The sequence below is a fragment of the Amphibalanus amphitrite genome, unplaced genomic scaffold (genome assembly GCF_019059575.1).
Source record: "Amphibalanus amphitrite isolate SeventyFive unplaced genomic scaffold, NRLGWU_Aamphi_draft 000340F_arrow, whole genome shotgun sequence".
Taxonomy (NCBI): Eukaryota; Metazoa; Arthropoda; class Thecostraca; order Balanomorpha; family Balanidae; genus Amphibalanus; species Amphibalanus amphitrite.
In genome coordinates this window covers 542,368-555,193 of record NW_024881835.1, presented here as the reverse complement: position 1 = coordinate 555,193, position 12,826 = coordinate 542,368, and the positions used below count along the sequence as shown (strand labels likewise).

General features: G+C 46.8%; 1 protein-coding gene across 1 annotated transcript; it reads left to right on the top strand.

Moving 5' to 3' along the window:
• The first annotated feature begins 6,837 nt into the window (after positions 1 to 6,837).
• On the top strand, positions 6,838 to 12,106 carry LOC122388963. Its single transcript, XM_043380562.1, has 3 exons — positions 6,838 to 6,852; positions 7,524 to 7,683; positions 11,926 to 12,106. The coding sequence occupies exons 1-3, from the start codon at positions 6,838 to 6,840 to the stop codon at positions 12,093 to 12,095; spliced, it is 345 nt and encodes a 114-aa protein (XP_043236497.1). The 3' UTR covers positions 12,096 to 12,106.
• The last annotated feature ends 720 nt before the right edge of the window (positions 12,107 to 12,826 follow it).

The window sequence follows — 12,826 nt, the reverse complement described above, 5'->3', positions numbered from 1 at the left end:
CGCCCAGCCCGTTTTCCCGGTAGCCTGCCTGCATCGGCTAACGAAAACTCAATGCCCGCACCCCGCTGCCCGCATACCATGTCATGCCACTCTATTCGCTCTGGCAACGGCTATTACTCTGCTAATGCTGGTAACTTCCATCCCTCTAATATATACCATGTCTCTACTCGCACTGAGAACTTCTAGTCCTAGAAGTTGAAGTTATACGCCACTCCGCGTACGTAGTCGGCGATACCGATTTGGCCATCGCGCTGCCGCCCCGCCAGCCGGAGCAGGCGGCCACTGAGCAGCTACCACTGGGGCCGCCGCCGCGCCCCGTCCGCGCCAGCCACCAGCTTCTCGACCTCGGAGCGCCAGTGATCTTCCTCACTGCGGATCAACCGCAGTTCGGTTTCAGTTTCGACTTCATTTAGATGTTTTCAGTTTTTTTTTCCCCCGGGTCCTGGCAGGCCTGTGGTGTCCCTGACATCCTGAAGTGCCAACGAGAGGCTGGTCGTGTTCCTGACAGGCCCATGGGGCCCTTGCGAGGCCTGTGGTGGGGCCTCTGGCAGGCCTGTGGTGCCCATTCTAGGTCGCTGGTACCCTTGGGCTCTGACAGGACTGTGGTGTCCGGCCCTGACAAGCATGAAGTGCCACCGACTGGCATTTAGTGCGTCTTACGTCTTACAGTGCGTCCAAAGTATCCCTGCGAGGCTGATGGTGCCCTTGCTAGGTGCCTCTGTTAGACCTGTGGTGTCCCTCGCAATTCCACTGGCGGCGCCCGATAGGAGAGGGGGGGGGGGCTAAAAAGCAAAAGGTTACTATAGCTGTGCTTGTGACCCCCCCAAGGTTTTTTTTTTTAATCCACACCCATGCGCTAGCATCGAAGCCCATGGTAGTCACTTTCAGTAGGTACATAGTATATCAGGTCTATAGTAGGTAGTAGGTAGGTAGTAGTAGGTAGGTCACTATGACTAGTCACACTCATATTTGTTAAAGGGACTATCCCACCTTTAACATGGGGTTTGAGTTGAGATAGCCAAGTTTGTGGCGAGGTTCAGAAACCACTATCTATCTAGGTTGCAACCCCCGCGGCCTCTTGGTGTTGAAGAAATTCGTTCCCTTCATTTGAAAATGGGCCTTGTACAAGGCCCTATCTTCAACATGGAGCGACCGTTAGTGTGACGTCACCTCGTTTGGTCATTCTGATTTAAATGGGTTTGTTCGTTGAAAAATCGCTTAAAACTTGGTCTGAACTTTGTTGTGGTGCCTACAGAGTAAAAATAATCAGCTTTATGACAGTAATGTGGCCTGGGGAAGGAGGTAATTTTGGGCTGTGACGTCACATATTTGAAAGTTTGTGTTTGGAATATGGGAAGCCTTAGATGTTTAATGAAAAATAAATGCCAGAACCGTGTTCCTGGTCATCCAATCTATAAAGTCGGGCACAATTTAACTGGTTTTAACAACATTTTAGAAGGTGGGATAGTCCCTTTAATTTCTTGATATAATTGTGGGCATGACAATTTTCGAAGCCACCCTTTTATGCCCACCCACTCCATTGCAGGACTACGGAGTTGATGGATTTGCGGCGACTCCGACTGCGACTTTCAAAAACCAATTCCGATTCCGACTCCGGGCAGAATTGTCAACTTCGACCGACTCCACCTCTGACTTCGACTTGCAGACCTGGCAAGGCTGCGGAGTCTATGGATTTTCGGTGACTCCGACTCAGACTCCGGTACCGGTTTCCAAAATCGACACCGACCCAGACTTTGATCACAAATGCTGACTCCGACCGACTTTAACTAAGGCTTAGACTCCTCCGCAGCCCTGCTCCACGGTTCGAACGTTGTTCGAGAAAAAACTTCATATATAGCGTCGCAATTTTGGATTTTTAACCCCTGTTTGACCTGACCTGAAAATGACCTCAGTAAAAAATGTGAACCTCATCCGTTTGTACCCTATGCCGTTTACCGCTTGTCGCTATCTTGCTTTGTTCTCGAGATCTCTCCCAACCGTCGGTTTAAGTTAGCGCCGACCCCCGTTGGTGCGCTGGTTAACATGCCTATGCTGCTAATCCGGTCGTCGAAGTTAATGTCATAGGTTTAGTTGTCCACACAGTGGCGCAGCCAGAACTCTGGCGACGGGGGTGAGAGACGTTCGCGATGGGCCCCCCAGCAAAGTGGGCCCCCTCAACCAAATGGGGGCCCCTTACCAACAACGAAAGGTCAGATCATTGTCATCATTACCAGCCAAATCGGGGAAAAGGACAAATATCTCTTGATCTGAAGAGGCACTAAAAAACAACAGCATATTTACAGAAACACAACCTGAACCATTCTGCCCATATTTGATGGACAGCGTGCAATTGATGGCCAGCGGCCACTCAAAGGGTCGGGCTAGGTCAAAAGGCTTTTAAAAAAGCTCAACATCAGTTTTTCGACTATTACTTTCGATATAGGAGACGAGGTAGAGTTATGACATTGTCTTGAAGGTGTTAATCATCCATACGGATCGGTTGATGACCATCATGAACTTCTCAAGTAAAGGCATGACCTTGATCTGCGGTCACATTTTGAAGTTGAAATTTTTATGTGAAATTATAGGTAGCTCATTCGATGCATGTTAACAAGAGAATGATGACAAAGTCTCATAGTTTTTTTTTTCTCACCAAAGTCCTTTCAAAAATTCTTAGCAAAACTGTTTTGGTATAATGCGACTATTTAGATGGTTTTGCCGGTTTTACCCTCTGCTCTGTTGCCAAACCATTGACATGAGGCATTGAGGTCAAATCTTAAAAGCGAAAGCGTTTTGAAAGGCCTATCGAATGAGTTGCTCCGCAAAGCTCTAGCTCTTTGGTTCACGAGTTATACGATTATTTGTGAAAAATATAAAAACAAAAAAATTTTCGTCGTAATCTTGTCTTTGTGTTTATCATAATTTTCTCATAATTTCATCTTCAATGATCTCAGCGATGACCTAATCGAAAAATGACCTCTACGATTCTGAAGCATCCTATAGCTATCCGTTGCCTTTCTCGTCTTTCTAGCCGTCTTAAATTATGATCGGGTTTGACCGATACGCCACCCCCCCCCCCGCCATGGCTGATTGCACGAGCTAGAGAGCTATCGAACCCACTTTCAGCGCGCTATAGCTTTTTATTCAAACACCCCTCAGGGGCGTAAAACTGGAGAGCCTGGGGCCCTGCTCTGCGGGGCGCGGTCGAGCTAGGCTAGAGCCAGTTTGGGATATTTACAAGCCCACGTAAAGCCCTCAAGAATCTGCATAGAGCACAGGCCTTCCAAGACTTCGGGGTTTAGATATCGACAATCGACATGGTCTTTTGAGGCCTACGTGGTGGCTATCAGAGGTCGGTGGGCCCCTCAAAAGCCGGTGCAGGGGCCTCAGGTGTCAGTTTGGAGCCATCATGGACCGGTGTGGGGTCCTGATAAATACCTAGGCGTCAAACCCCTAGACGTCGGGGTGGGGCCGGGCGGCGAGGCAGGCACAGGCCTGAGGAAAATATTTTCAGATGTCGGCTTGGCAGGGCCCTGCATGGCTTTCTCAGAGGCTGACATATCGTACTGCGGGACCTCCATCATAGGCGGCGGAACGGGGAGGGCACCGGGGCACCGTGCCCCCCTTTGATTTTGGCATTTTAACATTAGCCCTTTGGGCGTTGCATGGAAAGAATGGGACCAAAAGTCGGCAATGCCCCCCCCCCCCCCCAACTGAAGGTGTTCCGCCGCTTCTGAACTCCATGAGCCTCAAAAACCTCTAGGGGCCGCTCACGCTTGGGGTAGGCTTCCTGAAGCATCAAATCTCTGAGTCTTGAGATGGGTAGGGGAAGTTGGGGCAATGCCGGAGTTGGGGCAAAGCCGAAATTCGAGATATTTCGAAAACCGTACGACATGGATGCCACCTGTCAGTGATGCTCTGAAGCTAAAGTGACTACCAATTATCGCATGTTTGTTACCAGTCGTCATTCGGAATACTTCGGCTGTGAGGGCGCCAAGAGCGTTTTCAAGGTACGTTTCCTTTGTACTACATGCGTCTTCGAAGCTGCATTTCCTACTCATTATGCTACCGTTTGTCTGGCCAATTCGGTCAAGTAATCTTCAGCACGTCTTTGCATAAGTGTGCTGCCTATTTGAAATTTATACAGCACGTTGAAAAGTTATGGGCCTGCAAATGAAAGTATGGCTGGCTGGGGTAATGCCGAAAACGTGCAATTACGCGCGTTAAAGCACGCTACGTGAACTTTACCGCTGTAGAATAGCAACGCGTATTTTTAGTCACACAAATTACACTTTTCACCGACACAACGGCCTGTTACCATAAGGAATGATTTACCTGGCCTTTTCTTATTATATCACACAATTATAACTTCCAGTGTGCACCAAGCGTCCTCAAGCTCTTAAAACGCGTGTCAGCTTTGACGAATTCTGGATAAAATTTGAGATAAAATAGCAAAACATCAATTTCGGCATTCCCGTAGATCATTTCTCCCATTTTCGGCTTTCCCCGCAGTCCGGGGCAACGCCGAAAAAGTCACTTCTTTGATATTTTTAGTTTGTGCGCTTATCGGTATGCGAATTCATCAAATGCGCCTGGTATGTTTGAAAGGCAAAAGACTGGCCTCTCGAATGACGCCAACAAGAATAGCTTATGTTGTCTACCTTGCGTGCTACGGGCGTCAGAAAAAGTATTCGGCGTTCCCCCAACTTCCCCTACATTAGACATGAACTGGGCCATCAATATACATGTGGTGAGTTGACCTATAGGTATCAAACATGATATCGGTTCAATCAGGATTGGGGTAGGCCCTCTCAGAACCAGACCAGGCACGGAGTACGGACCCTCCCACACATAGGATGATCCTTTCATTCATGAGATGCCTTCTCAGGCCTGAACTGGGCCCTCTCAGACCTGAAACGGGCCCTTCTCAGGCCTGAAGTAGACCCTCTCAGGCCTCAAAAAGGTCCTCTAGGGCCTGAAATGGGCCCTCTCAGGCCTGACATTAGCCCTCTCAGACCTGAAATGGGCCCCTCTCAGGCCTCAACTAGGTCCTCTAGGGTCTGAAATGGGCCCTCTCATGCCTGACATTAGCCCTCTCAGACCTGAAATGGGCCCCCTCAGCCCGGAAATGGTCCCTATCATGTCGAAAAAGGGCCCCTCGTACCGTAACTGGGCCCTCTCAGGTCTGAAATGGTGCCTCTTATGCCTGAAATGGCCCCTCTCAGCCCTCAAACGGGCCCTCTCTGGCCTCAAACGGGCCCTCTCTGGCCTCAAACGGACCCTCTCTAGCCTCAAACAGGCCCTCTAGGGCATGAAATGGGCCCTCTCAAGCTTGAAATGGGCCCCCTCAGGCCTGAAATGGGCCCTATCAGGCCTGAAATGGGCCCTATCAGGCCTCAAACATGCCCTCTAGGGCCTGAAATGGACCCCTCCAGGCCTGAAATGGGCCCCTCTCAGGCCCCAAATAGGTCCTCTAGGGCCTGAAATGGACCCTCTAGGGCCTTAAATGGGCCCTCTCAGGTCTGACATTAGCCCTCTCAGACCTGAAATGGGCCCCTCTCAGGCCTCAAATAGGTCCTCTAGGGCCTGAAATGGGCCCTCTCAGGCCTGACATTAGCCCTCTCAGACCTGAAAAATGGACCCTCTCAGACCTGAAATGGGCCCCCTCAGCCCGGAAATGTCGAAAAAGGGCCCCCTCATACCGTAACTGGGCCCTCTCAGGTCTGAAATGGTGCCTGAAATGGGCCCCTCTCAGCCCTCAAACGGGCCCTCTCTGGCCTCAAACAGGCCCTCTAGGACATGAAATGGGCCCCCTCAGGCCTGAAATGGGCCCCTCTCAGGCCTTAAATGGGCCCCCTCAAGCCTGAAATGGGCCCCTTTCAGGCCTGAAATGGGCCCTCACAGGCATCAAATGGGCCCTCAGGCCTGAAATGGGCCCATCTCAGGCCTCAAATGAAATGGGCCCTCTCAAGCTTCAAATGGGCCCCTTCAGGCCTGAAATGGGCCCTCACAGACCTGAAATGGGCCCTCTCAGGCCTGAAATGGCCCTCTCATGCCATGGAACGGGCCCTCCTAGGCCTTGGATTAGTTCAATCGGGTCTTGGATGTACCCTCTTAAATCATAAAATATGACTATAAATCCTAAGGGGGGGGGGGGCTATCAGGCCTGAAAACTGTTTTCAGTCCTATGACGGGCCTTGACATTATGATAAAAAAATTGTCAGGCTGCATAACGTTACAGTTAGAATCGACAGTGGGCCCCTAGGATAAGAGACGGGGGTGAGATCTCACCCCTTTCACCCCCCCCTAGCTGCGCCACTGTGTCCACACTGGTTCATTTGTCTACTGGTTCAGTTGTCAGTGTTTTAGTTGTCTACTGATTCGTGGTAGGTACTAGTTCCAAAATTGTCTACTGGTAAAATTGTCTACTGGTTCAGTTGTCTACTGGATCAGTTGTCTACTGGTTGAGTTGTCACTGGTTTAGTTGTCGCTGGTTGATTTGTCACTGGTTCAGTTGTCGCTGGTTCAGTTGTCTACTTGTTAAGTGGTCCACTGGTTCAGCTGTCCACTGGTTCAGTTGTCTGTGGTTCAGTTGTCACTGGTTCAGTTGTCTCTAGTTCAGTTGTCGCTGGTTACGTAGTCCCTGGTTCAGTTGTTGCTGGTTCAGTTGTCACTGGTACAGTTGTCCCTGGTTCAGTTGTCTGCCTACCAAATATACACTGAAAAAAATTACTCAGGCCAGGCATTATTCAGTAATAACTCATGAATACTCAGTGAATACGATAGTGGTACTCACTAATAAGCTTGGCCAACTCACATCACCAGAGTGACTTGGTTATGCGTGAGTTCTGGGTACTTAGTTCCGTGAATTCGAACTGAGTTGGAAATGAGTTCTGCCTGGGCGGATCCAGGGTACCTATATTGAATTAGGGGGTAGGACCAAGTTTAGTAGGCATGATCTCAGCAATTATCTTGTTTGATATGGCAGTTTTCATTATTACAATATTATTTTTGATATCATGAAGTTTGCATATCTCGGTTTTACGAAAAATAGTAGGGCAACAAAGATAAATTTCGTGAAAAAAATAATTTTAGTTGGAAACATCCATTCTGGTATGCAAAATTCAGTATGAAGCCCAGTATGGTGACCGTTATGTGTGCTTCCAAGGCTGAGTACCTGATATCAACAGAAGTTGTTTACTATTTTGCCTTACGTTGCTAGGTGGTTGCTAGGGAGCTAAGGATACTCTCTTGCGCGATCATTTGCACTTATTTTTCCTCATTATATCGACATGTTGCTGTTTCTGAGGCGTAACTCATGCTAAGAAAAAACAGTTTTCTTAAAATGTGTATTTAAGTGCCGTAGTATTAACACAGCTCTGCAGTTCTGCTTAAATATCTGCGAAATCCTGGCTTCCCGGAAAATTGTTGGTGGTGATGGAGATCGAGCCCGTCGATGAAAAGTAAGTCAATATTTAAAGGCTTCAAAACATTATTTCTTGTTTATTTCTTATATATAACAGTATTCTGTTTTGGCTGGCTTCTGGCAGGAGTACGTGGCAAAGAAGTTGCAGTCCAAGTTCAGAAACGCCCGAAAGCGGTCCAGCAGCCCGGCAGTGATTGCCTTTCGGCAGGAGCTCAACGCCAAGCGTCAGAAGCCGACCGTTAGCTCCATCTCGAGAGGTAACAAGATAACGTTAACTGGTTAATCAATAAAATAAGTGACTGCCTATACATGGGTTCGATATTGTGAAGTGAGTACCGTAAACCGGGGTGAGTTGATACGGATTTTGAGGTTTTTCTAGATTCCTTTAAAAGTCACATTCATTTACGGAATTCTTTTTGTGCCAGTTTCATGGCACATGCCTTGGGGAGGCAATCAGCAAAAATGAATAAAAAATGTATATATTAAGCCCCTTTTTTAAAACGCCAAAGTTCATATCAACTCACCCCTTGGGGGGTGGTGAGTTGATATGGTTTTGGATTTTTCAAAATTTCTCGGCTAAAGAAGCTCAGAGGTGAGTTGATAAAATGCCAGTGTTTAAAAAAAGGATGTGAGAACACATCTTCAAAGAAACCATCAGAAAAATGGTAGTAGTTTGGCAGCAGACCTCACATTCATGGAAACGCAATAATGTCCAACACAGCGCTATCAAAATGGATTGATTTTAGCAGCATCATTTTTTCACTTTATGATACTTAGTTTTACTTAGAACATTCTGAACTTGGCTAGTCACGTGTCCTCAAGCCAACGGTATCAAAACTGGCAATATATTTTGGAATTACAAGTGTATTTTCTTGTAATTAAAACACATTGTCAGTTGCGGGTCAAGGTTGATATGCTTCTGACAGAGATAATGGATTGAAATGAAAGAATACATATACTTCTGAGCTTCTGTTGACTGTTAGTCAACAAAATATTAATGAAGTGAAGTGAAGCGAATCTAATTCGGACTGTATTCTATAAGGTGAAATAAGCGACATAAAACAGAATTCGGCATCAAAAGCCAAAATTAACCCTCGCACTTATAGGCGGGCTAACGAATCACCTCGGCTTTTCGCACATAACTCGCGCTAAAAGCGGCCGATCACGACGAAACTTTCAGTACCTCTCGAGTTTATCAATTTTACACATGTTCTAAAGATTTCATGACCCTGACTTAAATGGTTTTTGACTTGTGACCTGATTCTCGAGACCATGCTTGGCCGGAATCGCGATTTGGCGTAGTCGGCTCACATTATCCGCGCATTTCCAGTCTTTTTGTGATTGTAACGTCCAGACATGTAAATGATGTTGGTCCCACGCAGTATTGTGGGTGTCAACTGTCAAGGTCACCTGAAGGTCAGGTCAGGTCATTGACCTTTGGTGACCTAGGTTCACTTTTTGGAGTTTTACATGTTTCTAGGGTAGTTTTTTTCGGGCCGATTTCGAATTTAACCCGCGCCCCGCTGGGGGGGGGGGCAGAATCTGCCCCCCCTCCCGTTTTTCGCCAATAACTTCTAAACGCGTTATGCCAGCGACGTCAAACTTTCAGTACCTTATCATACATCAATTTGACACGTTGCCTGAAAATTTGAGCGAAATCCGTCGGAAAATTTTTGAGAAATTGACGTTTTAGTGACGTCATGTTCGCCATTTTCACCTCAAAAACGGCAAAATTTCAAACGCCGCTAACATCTTCATTTTTAAAGGAATCAAGACGTAACAAAAAAGGTTATACGTGATTCTTCTTTGTCTATCAAATGGCTATCTCGGTTTTTTGAAAATTTTGGATTTTGGCCAAAATTTTTCCAAAAAACTGACTTTTTTGGGAAAATATTTATAAAATCCAAAATTTTGAGTTTATCGAAAAAACCGGAATATATGTCAAAGAAGTGGTCTATGTGCACCTACGTACCAATTTTTAGAAGAATCGGATCAAAAATGTGGGAGTTATTCAAAATTTTATGACGTCACGACACACAAAAATTTTGGAAAATGATTTTTTTGGAAGTTCTAGACCTCGTACGGAAACAAAAATAGCACCATTCGATTCGTCGTGAAAAACCGCATCGGATAGACACCTTTTTAGGCCTTAACAACCAACTTCAAAATTTGACCTCACTTGACTTGACCTTGACCTGACCTCGACCTGAAATTCATCCAGAGGTGGTCCATATCACTTATTGAGTGTGCCTATTGAATTCCATGAGTAAAATGACCCATAAAACATGTGTCGCACATGCCCTTTTCTATATTTTGTTTTTGGTGACCTGACCTGACCTGACATGACCTTGACCTTGACCTTTGAATGACATTGTGTGCAACGAATATTGTCTTGGTAGTCTAAGAACACGTTTTGGGCAATCAGTCTCAGTCCATTCTTCGGCAACTACGGTGCAAGGCCGATACTGTAGAAACTTGCATTTTGTACCCTTGACCTGACCTTGACCTGACCTCTGACCTACTTAAGCAAAAAAATTTGGGCTCTTAAGATCCGCCTTGTTGAGAGCTTTCGATTGCCGTTTTCCCCGTCTTTCTACGACCATCGGTTCGGAAGTTAGACAGGGGGGGCAGAATCTGCCCCCCCCCCCCCCAGCAGGGCGCGTATGGCTGAATAGCCCAGCGGGGCGCGGGTTAACATGCATTTGATCATTTATGAAGTAGTTTTAGTGCCTTCGTAACATGTTACGACACCGTCAGTGGTAGTTGACACTTGACACTCCCTATGGATAGCCGGCAGGACACCTACTGGTTGACCTGACCTGGCCTGACCTGGCCTAAATGTACGAAGACATCTGTGATCAAAACTAACATGACATTCGTGATCAGCAACAGCCAAAAAATAATAAACTCGCTTTACGAACTTCAAATAACCCCCTATTTTCCCGACTTCTGGGTAATTGACCTGGCCTGGAAGGTTAACCAATGACCTAGGACCTTAAAGTTGGTTATCATCGGCTTCCTCGCGTCTCGGGCAACAAGCTCATTTTTTTCCGCGAAGCTCTAGCTCCACCAGGGGCCAAACGACGATGGGATTCCAACGGACCCCCCCCCCCCCCCCTATACGTTAAACGCTGGCAAAACACGAATACGGGCGAGGGCTAAAACACCAGTCCATTTCTGTATATTGTTTGTTCCATTTCATTTAGTCACTCATTCTCGGTTGGCAACTGCCAAGCAGGAAAACTAATCAGTTTCACGAGATCAGAATTCCCGCGCTGTTAGCCATACAGAAACGACAGTTCTGTCATTTTCGAAACTACGAATAATTATAACAGTTTTTTAATCTGTATGTATATAGGTGTTCTACAGTGTTCCTTTGTAGCTTGTAGGGAGCCATCTTGAGACTTGACAGGGAGTTGTGCTGTGCCTTTTGCATGTTAGGTATGTCCACAGAAAAAAAAACTTTGGGGTTACTGATGTTAGTTGTCGGACCTTCGTCCCCGTCTTAAGTTGAGATGTTAGTTTCACAACCTTTCGGCCAGTTGCTCTCCGGCCGTCGGCACTCGTCAGGTGTTTTTTGACCCTCAGAAGGACCTGGATGTTGGTGGCGTTGCGCCGTACGCGTCAAACAGTTCGAAAGCTCCTGTAGTCAGCGGGAATCGAACTAGGGTTTCCCTGGTGATGGTCCACGGTTGTAACCACTCCACTATCGATCGCCGGAGAAGTTACTGGCTGAAACGTTGTGAAACTAACATCTCAACTCAAGACGGGGACGAAAGTCCGACAACTAACATCAGTGATACTAACAGGCCTCGTCTCAAGCATTCAGAAAAAAACTAAAGCTTTTGGGGGTTGATGGAATGATGTGGGGAAAGAAAAGGAGAAGAGTTGGTCTAATTGACTTTGTCTTACCTGCAGACCCCTATTTCATGCTAATTTGCATGCATACCAGCCTGGTATCAGCTTTTATCATGCATATCAACTCACCACTTGATGGCATATCAACTCACCACCTGTCACTTTTCTTAAAATTATAAAAAAAGCGTTGTTATAGGTGAAACCAAAACTACCTGGGATCAACAGTAAATTGATGGTAGTTTCTTTCCCAGTGCATGTTGTTCCATGAATATCCACCGTCTTTGCTGTAGGGTGGGGACTTTTCCTTAGTTTCAAAATCAGAAGAAAAAAAGGACTTTGAAAAAAGTAATGTGTTAAGAAGGCACTGCACCACATGCATGCCTTTCTCAGCTATATGCATCACTTATTGGTTGCTTCACTTCACAGAAAAATAAAACTGAAAATTGGTCGACATATGGATGAGCAGCACACATTTTAACATTTTTCGAGCAATTTATATCAACTCACCACCCCATATAAACTCACCCCGGTTTACGGTAATCGTCTTTTTCGTGCTCGTTCCTTTCCTGCAATGGGCCTTGGCTTCAATATGATGATCATGTGATGTAGGCAACCACGTGACGTATTGCCATATTCCACAGGGTACATGCCCACTGTGAAGAACTCGGCTATCGTCGATGAGGCTTATATCAATCGCATGCGCCGCGGAGAACGAGGAGGTGAACTGATGGACCAGACATTCCCCCGCCGGCGTCAAGAGATCGGTGGCAGCCGTGGACCGGACGGCGGAACAAATCGATCGAAAAGCTGAGGGATACCTACCCTGCATTGTCCGAGAAAGAAGAGGTGAGCTGTCTTGAAGTTAAATACATTTTTGTGGCGTAATGTGATTTTTATAAAATAAAAACATAAATTTTAACTTTTTTACTTCTTAAACATTTCGTGCCCTGACCTTGTCAAATGTCCAAAGCGTTGTCACCGTTAGGGAATGAGATTCAAATTGATCGTAGACGTGTAACGCACGGTTCATACGATTTTTTATTATGTTTGTGATGTCATGTGACCTCAGCATGACCATGACCTCTGCTTAAATATAGCACTGTCACACCACAGGAAGCGTACCAGCCTAATCATCTGTGTTTTGGCGGAGTTTGGTGGCATCGCTCCTGATGGGGCTGTATCTGCGGCCAGTAAATTGGGAACACGTGCCCTATATCTTTACCCGAGGCTTGACCTCAGTTATAAATGTCAAGCCCTCGTTAGATTCTACTGATTGAAAGCTTTCGAAAGTGATGTCGGAACAAGTGTACCAAAAACGGCGAGCGAACAGTCTGGTGGGCTTCTTAACCAGGGCTGCGGAGTCGGAGTCGGAGTCGGAGTCGGAGTCGGTCGGAGTCGACAGTTGTGACCGGAGTCGGAGTCGGAGTCGGAGTCGATTTTAGAAACCCGAGCCGGCGTCGGAGTCGGAGTCACCGAAAATCTGTCGACTCCGCAGCCCTGCTAGGTCTGCGGAGTCGGAGTCGGGAGTTGGAATCGGTCGGA